Source organism: Euwallacea similis, chromosome 14 (assembly GCF_039881205.1).
Source record: "Euwallacea similis isolate ESF13 chromosome 14, ESF131.1, whole genome shotgun sequence".
NCBI classification, from domain to species: Eukaryota; Metazoa; Arthropoda; class Insecta; order Coleoptera; family Curculionidae; genus Euwallacea; species Euwallacea similis.
The window spans coordinates 943258-963226 of record NC_089622.1 but is presented as its reverse complement, the minus strand read 5'-3'; the positions used below and the strand labels follow the sequence as shown (position 1 = coordinate 963226).

General features: G+C 32.9%; 5 protein-coding genes across 6 annotated transcripts; 2 read left to right on the top strand and 3 right to left on the bottom strand.

Annotated features, from left to right (window-relative positions):
* Positions 1-430: 430 nt before the first annotated feature.
* Positions 431-7353, top strand: LOC136413382 (CD63 antigen-like). The gene is made up of 6 exons (XM_066396911.1): positions 431-769; positions 1919-2107; positions 4453-4614; positions 4780-5056; positions 6044-6207; positions 6415-7353. Exons 1-6 carry the CDS (start codon positions 704-706, stop codon positions 6478-6480), a joined length of 924 nt encoding a protein of 307 aa, XP_066253008.1. The 5' UTR covers positions 431-703; the 3' UTR covers positions 6481-7353.
* A 381-nt stretch (positions 7354-7734) lies between these two features.
* Positions 7735-10261, bottom strand: LOC136413386 (probable nuclear transport factor 2). Of its 2 annotated transcripts, XM_066396917.1 has the most exons (5): positions 10087-10261; positions 9301-9372; positions 9143-9241; positions 8817-8941; positions 7735-8043 (listed from the first exon to the last, which is right to left on the bottom strand). In XM_066396917.1, exons 1-4 carry the CDS (start codon positions 10192-10194, stop codon positions 8828-8830), a joined length of 393 nt encoding a protein of 130 aa, XP_066253014.1. In that variant the 5' UTR covers positions 10195-10261; the 3' UTR covers positions 7735-8043; positions 8817-8827. The 2 variants fall into 2 exon arrangements, with proteins under 2 accessions (XP_066253014.1, XP_066253013.1); XM_066396916.1 differs by lacking the exon at positions 8817-8941.
* A 1932-nt stretch (positions 10262-12193) lies between these two features.
* Pgant6 (Polypeptide N-Acetylgalactosaminyltransferase 6) lies at positions 12194-15793 on the bottom strand. Its single transcript, XM_066396902.1, has one exon. It carries the CDS (start codon positions 15525-15527, stop codon positions 13761-13763), a length of 1767 nt encoding a protein of 588 aa, XP_066252999.1. The 5' UTR covers positions 15528-15793; the 3' UTR covers positions 12194-13760.
* A 315-nt stretch (positions 15794-16108) lies between these two features.
* Positions 16109-16922, top strand: mRpL55 (mitochondrial ribosomal protein L55). The gene is made up of 2 exons (XM_066397200.1): positions 16109-16502; positions 16675-16922. Exons 1-2 carry the CDS (start codon positions 16341-16343, stop codon positions 16819-16821), a joined length of 309 nt encoding a protein of 102 aa, XP_066253297.1. The 5' UTR covers positions 16109-16340; the 3' UTR covers positions 16822-16922.
* Positions 16923-17291: 369 nt separating this feature from the next.
* On the bottom strand, positions 17292-19601 carry slim (scruin like at the midline). Its single transcript, XM_066397194.1, has 4 exons — positions 18861-19601; positions 18597-18808; positions 17938-18164; positions 17292-17766 (listed from the first exon to the last, which is right to left on the bottom strand). Exons 1-4 carry the CDS (start codon positions 19281-19283, stop codon positions 17330-17332), a joined length of 1299 nt encoding a protein of 432 aa, XP_066253291.1. The 5' UTR covers positions 19284-19601; the 3' UTR covers positions 17292-17329.
* Positions 19602-19969: the final 368 nt, after the last annotated feature.

The following is a 19969-nucleotide window of genomic DNA, read 5'->3' as shown; positions in this document are numbered from 1 at the left end:
TGCAAATGTTGACTCTTCTTTTCTATCAACGATAATTAGCGGAGACCAGAGTGAGAACAAGATGCAAACGTTGGTCTACTAATTAATTAACTCAAGATGACGTACCGAACATTCCCGAAACGAAAACCAGTGGTGTAGTTTGAAATTACTTCCTCATCAAAAACATTTCAAATTCAAATACCATTGTTTCAAAAGACAGCACTTTGATAGGAATAACATTCCTAAGCTACAGAATATTTGGTTCTGCTACACCTATCATTTTGTTCTTTCACTAATTTAATTTTAGATATATTTCTTAAGCTTCCAAACTTACCCGCCATTGGTTAAACGATCGGCAATCTTCGATAGCGTTCTTGAAAACTGTATAATTGGTTGCATAAACAGTGATTAACGTCAAAATATCCCACTTTAACCTAAAAGTTTCAAAACAGCGATTTTAGACTTATTTTTTCCTGATAATGCGTGATGTGGAACTACACGTATTTCTACAGGTGTGATCCAGATTAAATTCAAAGTAAACAAGGCGTCCCAGAATATTTAAATTTATCATATCTCCTATCAGTATGCTCTACGTTGATAGCGATAACGTTATATTTTCCATTTAAAAAAATTGCTTAGTTCACAACTTCTATCCTTTCTACAAAGTGCGAGTATTCAAAAATACTAATTTTTCGACCCCAATTGGTTATAATTTGCGGTAAAGATGAATCTCTCGTGTAATTCTAAGATGACAAAGTATCTTATGTTTGGATTTAACCTAATTTTTGTGGTAAGTGTTATTGATTTTTATTCTAACACATCAGCCTACTTGCTTATACACTTTTACTTGTCGTTGCTCAACAGGTGCTCTCAAGAGCATTCCGCAGCTTTAGATAATATATGAGACGTTAGTAATGCAATAGGATAACTCCTGTAATATAATATTTACCCAAATGTAACTGCAGTATGTACTTGGTATTTACTAATTAACATGCCTGAGTAACTCAATACGTTTATTAGAAGCTCCGTTATAGAGTATAAGAGAAGGGCAATATAATCTTATTACTGTAGATATCAAACAATCATAAAACAGTTTGAATATCACCAAATCTAAATAGCTATTGGCCACTTAACTTTTCTCGGGGTTTTCCATTCCACTTAAGACTTTAGCCAATATTTGCCTTCACTGAGTTATAATAATGTCGTAATTGTAGGTAATTCTGAATTCTGAATCTCTTACATATTAAACACCCTTATTACATTATAAATACATACATTCTTTACTATTCACATGCTCAAAAAGTGACGCAGGAACTTTGTAAATGGAGTGTTATGATATTGGTAAATTAAGTATGTGCTAAGAAGCTTGAAGGTAAATTAAATCGGAAGAGCCTTGACACTCATATGAATACATAGTCGCTTTGAAGATGCTATTTTAAAAAACTCAAAAAAGGTATTATTTTTACGTACGTTTTTTTAATAAAGAAAATGATCCATCTGCTTGTGTTTCAAGATATTTTTAGGCTGACTTAGCTACTAAAATTACTTTAAATATGGCAAATTTTATTGCTGCAATAAAAAGTTGCGGGAACCTATTTGGAAGGCATATAAACTGAAAATAGAACTTTGCAACTAACAATGATATTGCTTGCACATTGCCAGTAAGTAACATGACGTGATTCCTTAATTATTAATGAACGATTTTATCGCTTTTGGACATGAGGTAATGGAGATAAATTAACCACAAAGTTTTGTGGTTCCCCTAAGACTGTAATCATTCCTACTTATTATTGGGAGAGATTGTATTAAGAGTTGATGAGCAGTAGAAGGTTTCTGCAATATCTAAAAACAACCTCCAATTGAAACTGACATAAAAATTATAGATTTTATAAAAATATGCTCTAATGGACTTATTATTGTGATTTAAATTCATTTACAGATTACTGGCATTATCATCATAGCAGTAGGAACAGCTGTGAAGACTGTATATACACAATATGAAGATTTCTTAGACAACAAATATTTCTCGTTGCCCAACATGCTAATAGCCACAGGTGCCTTTATTTTCATAATATCTTTCTTGGGATGCTGCGGAGCCATGAAAGAGAATTGGATTATGCTTGCAATAGTAAGTATTTTTTCCAAAAATTGAAACATGAAAGAAAAACACAAAGTTAGTAGTGAAAATTTTTGTAATAGTACGCTTCAGGATTCGAGGGTGATCATTAGAAAAATCTCAATCAGGCAAGTCTTTGCGTTACTCTTATGAGAAAGCCTCTGCGAAGGGAGATAGCGTTCCATTCATTTCGAATAAATCGTAGGCTTGTGCCACTCTCCCTAGTGAAATTATGAAAGAAACTACCTCTACAGTTATCAGTCAGTAATGTTCCTACGAGAGGAGAGTGAAGGATGAAAATCGTTATCTCTTTCTCATTAATTTTTCAAAGAGTTTCTTGCCGCTCATTAATAAATTTACCTGCAGCCTTTAATTACTATAAATGAATACAGAGCTTGGTATACAGAGAATTTCTAGACTAATTTGTGAAGCAATTTACAAGTTACAGATATTTTGATACTGTATCCCAACTGTATCGATTTTGTGATTCAAATGAAAAATTTTCAAATAAACCTACGTGACTCACTTTGTCTTCGATAAAATTATCAAACAATACGGAGCAGGATATAAATGTAATAAATATCAGAATAAATGCTTATTTTCAGAAGTAATAAAACGTTGAGTGTGATTTTAAATTGAAACAACTCTTGATGTATGACAAAGATTATGCAATAGGCAAAAATTAAAAAAAATTAATTTAAATGATAAAACTGCCTCTTGTCCCATTAAGGCGGATTATAAATCCCCAGATATTTTCAAATTAAACAGGTTTGTTAAATTTCATCATTTTCAATAGTAAAGGACAGTAGTTTTATTGTATTACAGACAATGCTCGATGTTAAATTCTCCGCAAAGGAACGGCCTTTTTCATAATTAGCCCATCGAAGGCGTGTAATTCGATTTTACTGTACATAACAAATTCGATAATCTATAGTAGGATATCTGAAATTAAAGCTAAGTCTCTCTGATTTTTGTCCAATTTATAATCGCATTTCAATGGAAGCCCATAGTAAAAAAACTGTTTTTCAAAAATAACTTTTTAAGCACCATATTTCTCGAAGGGAAGGCCCATTAGACAGTCGATGTTGAATTAGGAAGCATCTTTCCTGGTTATTTGCGCTTTAATCCCACATTCATTTTTCCATTTATTTTGCTGGCTCCAAGCTGGATGAAGTATAATCTGTCTGTCTAATTTGCAGAATTCCAGATATTGAATCAATCGTGAGTGTATGATATGACCAGTTTATAGATAACTAGCCATATTGCCCAATTAGTACACAATGCAGTGGGAATCTTTATTAGTGCTGAACGTAGCTGAACAAATACCTTATCCAGAGCTTAGATCAATGTTTATAAAGTGATTATTATTTTTTCGTTTGTTTGATCTCCAGTCCTCAGCAAAATATAGAAAAATCCCAACGAGCAACGTTCAATCATAATGTAAATTGGCCTGATTGTATGGTATTCGGTATGCTCTGCTCTACCTCGATGAGTAAATGCTGTTAATCATCGCGCATTTAATTGGATGGCATCTAGTTATCAATTTTATCTTTATGCTTCGCATGTATTATTTACATCTAGAACAAACTATTCCAAATGGAAGTGCTTTGTTGTCTGGTCTTCCAAAAAAATTTATTGCGACAAATTTGGTTTGGGTGCGTGATACTCTAATTGTTCCTGATGCTGCGAAAGGAAAAAACAGAGTTTCGATGCCTGATTTTTTTATATTGGAACGAAAACGCCAAGTTTTGGGTGGTTAGGCTTTAAATGGAACATCCGTAGATTGGAAAGTCTGTAGAAGCGATTTTGAAAAAAACTGAACTCCTCTGAAAGGTGCCCTTGAAGAGTAGTTTAAAAGATCGTCATTAAAATTTTCAAATTCCAGCAATTAATACAACTATTGTGTTTCCGCAATTTTCAAAGTTGGGACAAAATTGGATAACACTCTGTATCTCAGTGGGCGTTGAAAACGGGCCGTGTGCCTATCTACGCAGAAAATAGGATCACAACAGTCCTAATCTGACTGTCCTGCACTCAAATGCTGAATAATAAGTTGTAAATGAGCTTTCATTAAAAATAGTGTACTGTTCACCAAGGTTGCGAAGTGCATCATTATGACCCGAGCGGCATGATTTAATTACGAGGGATTTATACGTGAGGGTCACATGCATTTAACACTCGACCGCGTATATACAAAAACGAAAATTATTAATAAACTGATTTGTCCTCTCATAAACCTTACATTACGTAGTTCATAGCCATTATATAAATGATTATAAATATTTAGAAGTCCTTGAGTAAGAACAACCACCACAGAGGTTTCACTATATCCCATCTAACACAATCATATATTTTAGTTTTCAGTTCTCTTGTGCATCATATTTATCTTCGAGTTTGCGTCCGGAATTGCTGGATATGTCCTCAGAGACCGAACTGAAGCCTACCTGGAGGATACTCTAAAGAGAAACTTGCAGATCTACAAAGAAACTCATGGTGTGTGGGATTTGATTCAGGAATCCGTAAGTAAAAAAAATATCTGTATCAGCTTGATGAGCATAAATTTCATATGTCTGTCTATAGCGCATTTTAGATCTAGAATACTACACGTTGTCATGATTATACCGCTTTTCCTCTGAATTCGACCATTCTTCTGAAAATGGTCAATACAAGAACGGTTTCTGTAGTTTCAGTGCTGCGGAGTGGACAACTACACGGACTGGCTTAACATATACACCAATGCTGACTTGCCGATGTCCTGCTGCCCCCGAATATCCGGTATCGTGGGCGTGCTCTATTGCAACGCTAATGATACTACAACAACTACGCTTCCACCTACTGCATTTAGTTCATCATCTCCATCTGAGTCAACATCTACTACTAAATCAACATCTACTACTGAATCAACATCTACTACTGAATCAACATCTACTACTTTTTTACCAGTCAGCATACCAAACCAAGGTATTTCAGAATCGTACTATTCTTGACACCTACTACTTATAAAGGATATTTTCTAAATGTTAAGCAAAAATTTAAGGAGCTATTCTCTAAGTAATTTTAAGATTTTTTTGTCCTTCAATGATATTTGGAAAAATGCTTTGTTTCCTAGATACAAGGTGATAAATGTTTTATGAAATTTATTAAAAGCTTCAATAATTGTTCAAAATGACTGCCGCCAGCTTGGGTGCATGTTTCTAATTTTCTCCTCATTGACAGCTGAACTCTTTCAAAAATACCAGAACTGTTTTTTATTGAATTGCGCCCATCAATTATGCGATTTCTCAAATTTCCCAGCTTTTCCACTGGATTAGTGTAAGCTAACTAATTTAAATGACCCCATAGGAAATAGTCTAGAGGGTTCAAGTCTGGGGATCTAGCTGGTTATAAGTGAGGTTCACCACGACCAATCCAGAGATCTCCGCATGTATATATTAAAAATTCACGTGCAATCCTACTAAAATGCGTTGGTGCAAATGTATGTCAGTCGTCTTAGCTTTCTTTTACTAGGTATTTATGATTAAAAAAAAAGATTAAAAGTGACAAATTTGGAAACGAATCCAAATTAAATGACGTTCAACGTGTTTACTAGTGTTGTTTTCTAGATTCACACTATCTTGCTACGTTTATTTTAACCATTTTAATTTTTTTTTAATTTTAATCAATAAACATTTATGGCCTTGTATCTAGAAAACAAAGCGTTTTTCCTAAAATCGTCAAAGAACAAAAAATTCTTAAAATTTCTCAGAGGATAGCCTCCTAAATTTTTGCCTAACATTTAGGAAACACCCTGTATAATCGATTTGCATTCACTATTTTGGATTTAGATGTTAATAGAAAAAAAAGTTTTAAATGCCTAAATGACAACATATGTATGTCACTTCCATCTCTCTAACGATTAATAATAATGTTTTACATTGTTTTTATTTTGATTTGTACACTTTTTCCTAGGTCCTAACTCCGAAAAAAGAAGACGTGATACGTTAATAACTGAAACACCAAAACCCTCTATAACGTTGCCATACGATAAAGGTTGCAAACAGGCGTTCGGGGATTATTTAAGAAAACATGCAGTTCAGATTGGAGGATGTGCCTTTGCCTTGGCAGTTTTACAGGTAAACTTATTTTAGAAAATACCCAACCTCTTCCATTAACGCAACATTTTATGAAATATATGGAAAACCCATTTGTCACGTGAAAAATGCCCATTATGGACGAGTTGATAATTAATAATACGACTTAAAAAAATTGTGTAACGATCTATTAATAAAAGAGAGGACTTTTTTATAAATCTTGGTGAATGATACAAAATGTCTTTTCAGATTTTGGGAATCATCTTCTCCTGCCATTTAGTTCGCCAACTAAAGAATGGATATTACAGCACATAATCGCAATACGTTATTCTAAAGTTTGTAGTTCAAACAGCAAAACAAACACCCGCCATATTAACTTATACGATTTTGGTATTTAGATTTCATTATGTTTTTTTTGTAAAGCTAAAAGTAATAGAGGGGTGATCAAGGTATTGAACCATTTTACGTTTCTTTTTACATTAAATTGCTAAAATGCAGCTTATTCCGATGGCTAGTATTAGTAAAATGAAATAACTTTATATATATTAATATAGTATTAACCGCAAATGCATTAGCACTACATAAATAAATGCCTTAATAATTGTTATAGATGTTTATAATGAAGGTTGCATATTTGCTATAAATTAGGAAAAATGAGGACTATAAATTATTATCCAATGTACTTGTGGTGCACGTAATTTAGTTCAGGTGCTAATTGTTAGTACCTGTTTTACGTTATTAATAATTAGTTCATTATAGGTGTATTATAATCTGGTTGTTGTCATAGGTAGGTCTGGCAAACCACCAATTATTATTATTTTTTAGAGTATTTTGTGAATAGTTACTTTTTGTCAAATTAGTTTATTTAAGTAGTTGTCAAGATTAAAAAAAAAAGAGTTCCTTACAACATTCGCGATCATCAACATCTTTTAACCACACAAGGACATACTTATTACGTTACTTTTTTAAAAATGACTATAATAAGGAACCTTTATTCAACTACTTACCACATTCGCAAAATTCTTAATAGTTTTGACAAAAATAATCTCTAAAACGCATTTAAAAAATATATTCTTTTACTTACTTATTAGCACACGTTTATTTGATTATTTTGTATATAACGTACCGAGTCAAAATAATGACTCCGTTGTTAAGTTTGTGCTGTTTATTTTGTAGACTTAGACAATAAAATGTTACAAAAAATCTGATTAAAAAATTTTTTTTACATGTTTTCAATACGTTTATGGGGCATCTTTTAAACATCAAAATCAATGAAGCTTCTTGACAAAGCATACATAGATACGAATCACATTACCATTAGCCAACACACTCAAACGCCAAGGATTATACATTTCTTTCTTATTATACAATGAGTATTTCGCCAGTAAAGTGGTAGAAATAGCCAATGCAAATAGATCGGCAAGTTTCATATTGCACCTCTGTACGAAAGTCACACTTTTTAACGTTTCTGAAGTAGCCAAAAATATACGAAAAAAATCAAATTATGTAGCATTTTGAAGGTATTTTTCCACTCAAAAAAAGAACAGGCAGACATTAAATAATACAATGTTGGAAAATATCTTTTTATAATTGTTACAACCGTGAAACGTTACATAAGCATAAAAATCGAAAATATGTTACGGCTTGACATAAAAAATGATAAATTTTTACTTAGACATATAAAAGGAAGTAGTGAACATATTTCACGTTCCATATAAGAGATGTCACTTTTTTTATTAACATGGTAAAAACAAGTAGCGAAATTTAGGCTGAATCATGTATTCCCAATCTGAAAATGTCGTGTTGCACGAAAAATGAATTTCCTAATGGTTTGAGAACGAAAACTTGAGAAAAAGCGTGAGGAGGGTCTTCATCTGCCTAAAAATGAGAAAAAAAATTATTAGCATCGTCATCTTGTTATTTTTATGAATGCCACAAGTATAAACGTGTATGTACAAAACTTTGGTGAATAATTGAAACGCTGGTATATTTTCATTCTAAATTATAAGCCTCTTTAGCAAGGTATTAGTTTTTATATCTTTCAATGTGTGACACAAATAAAGTAATATACTATAGGCGTGAAAGACTAAGACGGCACCAAAACAGAATTGGTAAGATTGTTTAAATTTCTACAAAGTTAAGGAATTGTCAGTGTTAAGAATGTTAGCCTATCAGACCATTTTTGGTGACAAAATTGTTTAACAAAAAATTATTTTCGTCTTCTACGCTCAATGCAAATCGTGTATGGAAGATGAGCAATTGGCTGGATACATTGGTAAATATACAATTGCTGAAAAATGAAGGCTTCGCTTTGGGGCATAATTTATTTTTATAGAAAGTTGAATTTGTCAGGTGACCTATCTGTTTCTAATACATTCAAATTTTCAAATATCACTTCAACTGGTCATTAGCACACCCCTTAGTAAACACATTATATTGGGAAATTGTTTATTTATCAATCCATTTCATTTAATCAATGACATTAGCTGTGTTATTCACACTTCAACCTCAAGCTAAGAAGTCTGTTAAATCTCCTGTGAAACAGTGTCATGCACACTAAATTCAAAGCAAAAACCTCTATTAGTACAGATATTTGAAACAAAAGCTGCACACCAAAGTATTAGTTGCAAATAACTAAAATGTATACATACGCCAAAAATGGCTAAATTGTATCATGTAGCACCAATCGGAAAATATCGTGTTGGACAAAGAAACTTCCTTCTATTGGTTTTAACACAAATGTTTGAACATATGCATGGGGTAAGTCTTCATCAGTCTAAGTGTGTAATATAGTTGATTACTACTTGACTTTTGAAATTATTTAACTTCAGAAATAATTTCAGCTGCTCATTATCAATGGGCTCAATTCTGAGAAATTTAATTTCTGCTTTCATGGTGCTTTATAAGCAATGAGATTCTGAACTTATTCTTGTTTTTTTATATAATTATTACTGCACTTAAGTTTTTAAGTGTTTACCTGTAATCTCCCTAAAACATTAATTAAAACTCCTCCATCAAACATGGGTTGAGAGTCTACTGCTGTTATTATCCTATTTATTTTTTGGAAAGTTAAACTCTAAAAAAAAGTTAACATCGGTTAAGGGCTAATTGTAAGGGAATAAAATAGGTACTTACATTTAATTTTTCCATAATTTTTGAGGCTCCTTGTAACTGTGTCCCTTCGAAAGTCATAAAAGATAATTCAGCCTAAAAATACTTGCAGAAATTAGGAAGGTAATGAGCAACACAAATTGACTTTGAATTTTGTTCTATTAATACATAAAAATTGTTCATTGTTAAGGGTTAAAAAATCAAAGAGATATGGGTTTTTCTAGAACAGATTTGTGCCCTTTTCTTTTAAATATTGGTATATGATATACATGGTAGTCAAAGTTCGTCTGACTTTTTGTTTAGGTTTAAAAATAATGTAAAAAAGGCCTGTAGTTTAAGGATGTTGTGTATATTCATCTGATGAGAAAAAAAAGATCATTTATTTGAGAGGGATATTGGATGTGCTCCTATCTCAAATTTAGTTGTGATCTGTTAAATCCAGTATGTAACTTGTTCTTCAGGGAGCACAATTAAGTGGTGGATACAACCAAAAACTATAATAAAAAATTGTATCTCAAAAAGTAATAAAGGGTAGTCCTTAAGAAGAACCTCAACTAGGCATCAAAGTATTAGAGTTGGTCTTGGATTAATTCATGTCTTAGCTGTGTTTGTTTTGACTACCCCTTATAAAAGTAAACTGAAAAGGAGCTAAGAGGGGTTAAGATGTGCACACATAGACATGAAAAATGATGTAATAACCAGTGGTTTTAACTAAATTTGGGCATTATAACAGTATCAAACCACAAGAAATCGCTAAAAATAAACAATAATCCCATCAAGAAACAATTATACCTCCTAAAGCGAACTTACATTATACATATTAGCCAAATTTCGTCGTTGAGCCGGATCGTCGAACATTGCATAATATTGTTGTACGAACCCTTTACCTATCGCTTCGTATTGCAAATTTAGGGACATTTTGCAGTTTTAGTCTTAATTTTCACTAAACTAAAGCCTGAAAAATCTTAAAATTACAAAAAAATATACGTCCTTGACTCTGAGCTCCTTTTTTACCCGAAACTAGGAATGGTCAACAATCGAAACGATGTTTTTAGAACGATGTATCGAAACAATCGAATCGATTCTACGTATGTGGATGAATGCAACTTCTCGATTCCCTAAGATTAAAAATCAAATGAATAAATCTAGCTATTCAGATAAGTAACTAGTTCATTTAAAAATAAGTCCACAAGCGCTTTGTGTGTGTAATTTAAGGTTCAAATAGAAAAGCATTTAGCGCAGATACTTATTATAGGAAAAATCATGTCTTGCCATATATTTTTGCAATCGACTGGGAAATAATGATATCTAGGAAAACGACGCAAGACAAGAAAAAGGTTATAAATTAAACAAAGAATTCAAATATTTAGAAAGAAAGTTTAGGGGAAAAAAATCATGGAAAAAATAAAACCCTAGACATTCCTACAATGAGTTTCGAAAGCGTTCCACTTCGTGAATTGATTCTCTCTAACTGATATCTATAAAATCAATCGAATTTTTAACAATCAAATCGATTCATGTTAATCGTCCCTAAGGCGAATTCAGACAGTTTACATTGACATTTGTCATTTCATCGGTAATAGTGTAGAATCTCGATCCTATTAAAAGTTTGTGGCGGAGCCAGTTGCGCGGTGCATTGTCACCCGTCTATTAATGATAGTGACAGTACACTGCGAACCAGAACAACATCTCAGTTTTATAGAGAATTTAAACAACAGCGGGAAAACATTTTCCGTTACGGTTTCTGGGAATACATTCCTGAATGTTCGACCAGAAACTATAAAACTGTTGATTACATACACAACTTCCTCTTTCCTCTTTTGGGCTCTGTCTCCTCCACATGTATCCCAACAACTGGTAACAATAATACTTTATGCACAGTAGATATAAGTTTATTCTAAGTGTTGCAATAAACGATACAAAAAGTTCCCGTTTCGCGAATTACGTTTGGTAATTCACGTTGGCGTAGACAATTAACGAAAACGCCTAGTGATCCGATTTTACGTGACAGCCTACGGGATAAGTTCTGAATCTGTCAATGAGTACAATGTAAACTACATTTCTAGCGTAAACAACTTAAAAGATTGTTTTACAGTGTGTTTCTGCACTCATGTGTCATGGGAATTCTGCATGTATATACCTATAATAATTAAAAGTACTAAATGTTCAGCATTTAGACTGAATATCTTACAAACTGAAGAAGGGTCTGAAATAAAAATTAACGATCTTTTGGGGATAGAAGTTTAAAATTTAAATATAGTTTTTCCATCTCTAAATATGGGAGAAAATAAATGTATTGTGTTTAAGAACCTCCGCGTATAAGAGCATTTTCTATAATTAGAAAATCAACTATTCAGGAATTTTAACGTAGTTACTACATATTGCGGAATTGATTTGTTTTTCGGAGAATAATAATGAAGATTTCCACCAGTAATATAGGTGGGTTCTAGAGGGTGTCCCTACATTTCTTTTCATTACTTATTGATGTGTCTAAGACGTTTGACCGCATTAATCAAGATTAAGCTCTAAGATTGCTAATAAACAGCCCTGACATTTTAAGAAATATAGTTACCTACGTTCTTTGCTTTATTAATTTATTAAACATGTAAAATTATTCACAGCCTTGTCTGGTAGTTGTATACCATTTAGGTCTTAGAACTTGCCTACAAACATAAAACTTTGGACGAAAAACTGCAAGTTTACCTTGCTGTGTGCATAATGAATAAACTTAAGTAAAATAATTAACCAATAGATAATTACCGGTTTCATACTCTAATAACCATTAACCGGCAAATGTAAATAACATGTATAACCGTGTAACACTCTTACAATAAGTGAGTTAGACCTTGACCCTTCCTACGAACAACTCGCCCGCCAAAATGTCAGGAAAGGAAGTTTAACATAATTACAAGGGAAAAATGTTGAAAATATTAATTTTTATTTGCAAAATGAAATTGTTTCTGTAAATAAGAACTACAAAGCATTATTTGTTTATCTAGTGCTGCATCTAGTAGCACCTAAATGCCATAATGATTTTTTGGAACTTGCTAATTAAGACGTCAAACGCAGGAGACATTTTAAAAACATCTTTATCTCATATTTTCACAATTCCTTAAAATTCGTTAGAGCAAGGAAGTCTCCCTAATACAATATTGTTTACTCTTAAGTTGCCTACACATGCTTCATGTAGGAACTTCAAGTAACTGGAAATTATACATTATACGGAAGATTAGAAGGAAAAATACAACTTGTCGGTGTTTCATTTTTAGGAATACGTTTCTTTTTGTATATAAGCATTCCCCATTTGGAATACTTTTAGATCACAGCCAATAACAAATTTATCCTAAAATATTCTTAACATTTAATTCATAGATACGATATACCTAGGAGAAAAGCAATTGAACCATGCCTACGCAGTTGCATATGCCTTCTACAAAAAGATATTTGGATAAAATTAAGTATAAAGTACAGCTTCCTTTTAATGCAATATAAACTAAAATTGAGGCAATATAGGGTAAGGTAATATTAAAAATAAGTAATAAATATAACCTGAATTAAAACATTACTATTCAGGCAAGATGTATAATTGGGTATGCGATCAACGCTCTAAATAAACATAATTCTTGAAGCATGTTTTATAACCTTACAGGGCAAGACATCACAGGAACGATGGCTGAATTGAATCGCTCAATCAAGATAATAAAGATGAAGTAATATAGTTAAGATTAAGTAAATTAGGTGAACGTTAACTCAACAAGATTAACTAAGTTGTGGCATCCATGAACCTTCTACACAGAGTTAAAACATCGAACTGAATTTTAATATACTAAATAATATTAGGGTGATTCAAATTCGATGAGGTTTAGGGTTTATAGTTTTCACTAATTTTATAGGGAAAAAACCCAATACTAGAGGGACCTTTTGGTAATGAAAACACTAGCAATCACATGTGTGTTATTCTTAATTTTCGGCCTCATTTTGAAGAGGTTTTTCCTCCGATTTCAAAGCAATTTTTCTTCTCCTTTGGAGAAAAATATGAAACTTTGTTAATTTAAAGATTTTCGTAGAATCGCTAATAATGGAAAAATACCCTTTATCAAACATAGTGAAGCACCCTGTACCACCAAACACCATCGAATTTGGACCAAACTATCTGCAATGGAAAGGTTCCTACTTAATTTTTAGCTTGCGCAAATCCGTCGATAAAATATAGGTGGGTAGATTGAAGTAACAGACTTCTTACTTATTAGTACAATTTCTGTAAATTACTTTAGAGGTTGTCAGAGCATACAATTTTTGTCCCACAACTTTTGATCTAAATTTTAATCTAAACAGGAAGCTAAATAAGTACAGTGACTGAAAGTTTCAGACAGAAAATAACCAAATTTTTTATTTGCATTTGCTTATTTGCTGTGCTAGCTAACTAACCCTTATAACAAGAAATGAAAAACTTTGATCTATCGCCTATTTAGGAACCTGATCACCTATTTGGGAACCCCAACATTATCCCAGTCGGCCAACATAGTCAAATTAACATTTTCAAACCTCCACTTCTGAGTTTTTGAACTATCGTCACAATTAGTCACAAAAAGTCTCATAGATGCAGGATCACAATCTAAGCACCGTGGATTGCCACCATGCAGGAAATGCTGATTTTCTATGTCATATCTCCAGTACTGGTTCCCTTGCTGTCCATGACATGGGTATAAAGTGACATCAGCCTTATTATTTGGGTCCGACACATCAAAACACAGAGTTTTGCCCTTAATTCTTAGGTCTTTGTGCCATGTTAGAGTGAAATTTTGTTCGGCTTTGGTTTTGGTTGTTCCTTTAACACATTGGGCAATATCTACAACTTGGTCTCTTGCCTTGAAGCCAGAATCAACACATAGTTCTGGAGCACCTACGTTACGAATTTCCCCAACTCCAAAATCTCCTGGCTCAATTGGAGGGTATTTCAAGGGTAAATCAAAAGCAATATTTTCCATGAACCATTTAAAGGGTTTACACTGCAGTTTCTCCCTCAGACCTTTTTGTTTGGTTAAATCCCCAGGATCAAGCATCTTATAATGTGGCCTTCTCATGTATAGATATTGAGCATATTCATCCATCCACACTTCTGCAACTCTTCTATAGTTTCTGCCCACAAAATCGCCTTTGCCTGGATTGGGAAATGGGGCATATTTCCTATAGATGTGTCCAACTCTGGAACAAGGGGCATCATACATTTCTCCCCCACATTGCCATATTTTGAAGCTTAATTCATACTGCTCTCCTCCCCAAATGTCTAGACCCTCATCATAACCTCCCAATTCCCAAAAAAACTTACTACTGATTGCAAATAAACCCCCTGCCATTACTGGACTTTTAAAAGGCTCTGCAGGATGTTTTAGGTCTTCAGGTAGTAAAGGTAATCTTTTATAAAAAAATTCCCAATCAAAGGCGCCCCGAGCACCCTCATCTTGTGCTCTGTATTCGAACGTTTCAAATTGAATGACATCAATAAATGGGCATACACATACTTTGTAATCTTGGGCAATGGGTTCCAAAAGAGGAGGAAGCCAATTGACATTGCATTCTGTATGTGAGTCGAGAAAAATTAAAACATCACCTGTTGCAATTTTTGCTCCAGCAAGTCTTGCTCGGATCAATCCACTCCTTTCAGGCAGATGAATGGCAAAAGCTTTGGTGAAATTTGCTTTTAAATAATTGTCCAATGGTTTCTTGCTGAACTCCTTTGAGCTGAAGTCATCAACAAGAATTATCTCTTTTAAGAGTTCAGGTGGAGATCTATTCACAACACTAGTCACTGTACGCAATAATGTAGTCCAATGTTCATTATGAAAAGGAACTATCACACTGATTGAAGGAAGATTTTTCAAGTATTTTTTGGATTTGCACTGTTTATGACGAATGTCTGGTAAGGACCGATCAAGTGCGATTTTGTCACTGAGTGCTGCATTGAAGCCATTTACCCTAAAGAGCTTTTCATAGTTCCCACTCTCCAGTGAATTTAGGTATGCAGGAACTCCTTGTTCTCCTGGGCCTGTTCGCTTTGAGTCTTTTTCTATGAGATCATGATCATGCCAATCAACTTTTTCATTGTATATCCTAGCTTGCGCAATGGGGTTTTCTAAAGCATATGATGTCCGGTTGTTTTTATCAATGGTTCGATAAATTAAGATTGTAATTGCCATTGTAGTTAAAGATATCAAGCAGAATTTAAACAGGGTTACAAAGTTGCGCCTCATTTTGATGAAACGTGTACTTTCTGAACATAATCAGTAAAATTTAGTACTTACTACTCTACTGTATACTAAGCAAACACTTGTTATAGTGGCAGCAGCCAGTAATTAACAGGAGCCGTTATCTATGCATTTAAATTGAAATCCAAATCCCTGTCACCTTGAATCATTAAACAAGCACTTATCTCATATCTGCAGGTAAGAATGAACGCAAAGAAAGAAAATTCAAAACCTGTATATGTAATAATTACAATTCAATACTACATTTTCAAAAAAAATGCAAAAAAAATTAATGTCAGTGTCACATGCCAAATTGACGAATTAATTACATAAAAAATATCAAGCCAATAACATTTATAAATGGCAACATCGTGAGTAACGTAGTTGCTGCTTTATTATATAGAATTCCGAAAAATACAAAGAAATGTTCACGTGAACTTCCAAATCCTTACTATTCTGTAATTGAAGTCATCGTTAATTTATTGCATCGATGCCAATTTTAACTTGGCGTCTTCACTAACGGAAATGCGATGTTCTGCTGTAAGCTGCGCATAGCAAGATAACCGAACTTTTTGTCATTGTTATTTTCTGTTTGTGTAGTTCTAATTCATTGCTTATTACTTAATTTCTACTGATATTTACTATTACTCTTCGCTATAATATTTTAACTATTCTTTCGACACTATTTCACTCGCATTTGCTGTAGAACCAAGTGAACATAATCATTTTCTTATGATTATGAAATAACTATTATAGAGAAACTGTGTACGCCGAGATAAGATTTTTAAAGGTAGCAGAACAATCTCTTATTCTACAGAAATGAGTACAACATTTTACCAGATTAGAGGGTTGAGCTGTTGGACTGCTAGTATTACTCGTCCACATAGGTTGACATATGCACGACTTTACCCAACTTTACTAGTCCAACCTGATGGGTCCACCTACACTATTCGATATCCAGAGCCTAGGAAAATAATTAAGGTAAAATGTAAATTTTAATAGACAGTAAATAGTCGACGACAATGTTAGCAAATAAAATTTATCCAAAATGAGACAATTTTCTGATTTTTACTGCAACAGTAACGCATGTTGTGGTGCAAACTTTTATTTTGTGATTTAATACTTATCTATTATAAAAATTTCTATATTTCAGCTGCCACTCAATGTATGGACTCTAAGTGAAGATGATCGAAAGGCCCGATTGGAAAAGAGAAAACCAAAGACAAAGGTGGTGATTGAAGAAGATTTGGAAGATTCATTTGATTCAAAAAAATATTTAAAGTATTTAAAAAAGAAGTAGTATGAAAAGTTCTATATTTAGAGAATATTGTTTGTATCATAGTTAGTCTAGTGACATTTGATTTTCATTAAAAATCACTTTAAAAAAATGTGTGACTATAATTTTTCATATGGGGAAAAATAAAGAAAAGATGAACAAAACTAGCAAAAAAAATCTCATTGGAAATAAAATATTTAAACTTTATTTGCATGATCAGACTTTATTTCATTCTACAATATCAGATCAATAATTAATTAAGCAAACTGCAATTGTGGATTTCTTTCACATGTATTATTCAGGGCTCAATTCTTTAAATTTGAATGACGCCACACAGCTTTAAAGTTATTGGATAAAATTTGTGAAATATATCCATAAGAAATGGGAGATTACCGCCCTTTAGATACACTTAATAATCTCATGTCGTTCAAACTATTGGAAAACCAACATCAGTAAACTCATTAATTCTAGTCAAATATATACACGTTTTGGTCTCTTACTGAGAAAATATATATAGTATCAAAAACACGTCTCAATATTTGCACAACTTTTTATCACCCAATCTCTGCACAAAATGCCTGGGTAACCCTATATTAATTAGATCGGCGCTAGAGTATTTAAAAATTCGAGGACTGTACTGCAAAACTGCCTCCCAACACAATTCACTCAATTTTGGAATGCAAACCCAAGTTGAATAAACTGCATTGCTCCTCTTTACTTCCTCATCTATGCTGTAGATACCTCCAAAAACATATAGGCGTCCTTGGGGTGTCACAGCTAATGCGTGGAAGTATGTGGGTCTAGGTAGAACACAGGTTTCAAAGTATGTCCATTGCAATGATTTGAGATTTAACCGCCAAAGGTCTTGAAAGATGGACTCTCCATCAAGACCTCCTGTTATGAAGACTTCAATGCCATTGCCGTGGTCGATTTGTGCCGCTCCGTGACATCTTCTCGCCATTGGTACTCCTTTTTTTGAAAATTATTTTAATATGTAAATCTGGTTAAAAAAACCTGGATTTTTTTTGTTTCAGAAATAGATTGATGAAAAGTTGGTAAATTTACCCAAAATAATAATTAGTAAGGAAGTTTTATTCATTCCCACTCTAAAAAGTTGAAGAAAATGAAAACTTTTCTTACCATGTTTCCCTGCAGGTACTGTCTTCTCACTAATCCACATTTTTTTTTCTACATCAAATGCAGGAATGTCAGCTAGATCATACACTGTATCTGCAGTTCCTCCAGCCAAAATAAATATTCGTTTTCCATCAAAGCCCACTTCATGTCTGTATCTTCCAGGAGGTTCATAGTCTCCAGTTCCATTGCAAATGTAGACAATTTCCCATGTTAATGTTTTCAAATTTAATCTGGAATAATAAAAATGGAATTAAATAATATGTATTTTTTGATGTAATAGTGAGTTGTGTTAGCAGGACCAAATGGAGGGGAACGGTTTAGTATAATCTTCATTCATGGCATCAGCTACAGATAAAACTGAAGAATTTCAACTAAAAATTACTACTATGAATTACAAATTTCATTCTTAATTCTGAGTTTGCTTACGGCCCATACTAAATTATTAAGTTAAGTCACAGTTGTACATAAGCTTAGTTTGTTGTCATATTAAAAGGAAAAATGCCACAAATTAATTAATTTATAAAAAAAATATTGTTTATCCAAATAGCATTCCTAGATTTTTAATTTAATAGATATGTGGTTTATGAAAGATCATTATTAATTCTATTAAAATCTCAATGTTCTCAATTAAAAAAATTAAGTTTGAGATGAAAGAAACTTACCTATGAATATCACATGTATAATCATATCCTGTGGTACCCCCAATAGCATATAAATAATCATTATGATAAATAATAGCTTGTCCATACTGTGGTAAGGGTAACTGCCCTGCTGTCTTTACTTCTACCATTGGACTAGACTCATCATTCACATTGCACACATACAATTGATTGCTACATCTTGTACCAAAAGGTGATCCAGTACCCCCATAAACCTACACCTCAAATTATAGAATTACAAACTGAACTTTAATATTTTGAACATACCATTAGAACATTGTGATGCAAGATAACTGCATTTGATACCAGTTCTTTTGGCAGTGTTGGACTGTTGGCAAATTTAGTCCATCTTTTAGATGCAAAATTAAATTTCCATAGTTCTTGAAACAGAGGGTATGAGTCTATATAGGAATCATCTTCATAGTGGTATTCTTCTAGTCGAATCAGTGGATTGTATCCTCCAAATGAATAGAAGTTAGAAGAGTCTGCACCTATCCGATGTCCACTTCTCGGATGAGGAATTTTGTCATTTCCTAGATGGAAATTAACCCTCTCATAGGAAAAAGGTTTAAAGCTATAAGCAGGAGGCTTTCCACCATCCTTCCTTTCACTATTACACATTTTTAATATGCATGCACATAGAACATTTAAAATTCTTTTCAGAAACGCTGAAAATTGTTTGGAAAACATTCACTATCGTGTTTACTTGCACGGGTTTCGTAAATCATTAACATCGTGAATGTTTTAAATCTATAGTTTCACAATAAATTTTTCCCAGCAAGGCTACGAGCAAATTGGCGATTCATAAACTTTAATATGATGTAACACACATCTTGTGGTTGCTGTAATTGCAGACTGGATCACCTTCACCGAATTTTAACTTCGCTATCGAAGAACGGGTTTATTAAAGCAAGCAGTGTCTAACTTCCCTCACCACTACAACCCAAACATTTTGCTTATTGTTTGCGGAAAATTCGATCAAAATTTTTAAAGGTGGGGGAATAAAAAAAAAGGAGATTTTTATGATGTGTCAGCGTTAAGTCAAAGTCAAATTTATTAGGTTAAGTCTAATAGGTGTTATTTAACCAAATACTGTGCGAGACATGAAACAGTAATGGCAACATAGCAGTAGTGGCATCTAACCAAACTTTTACAAAAATCATTACTTATATATTATAACGAGATTATTTTTTATTTTATTTAGAATAGTTGTTTGTTCAATCAAGTGATTTAAAATTCCGATCTTCATGTGAAGATAAAAACTGGACACAATTTGTTGTTCTGTTGTAAAGGAGTATATTCGATATAAAATATCGAATATAGTAGCATGTATGACCTTTCTAATGTTTTAATATTTTTTCACAAAAATTAGAGCT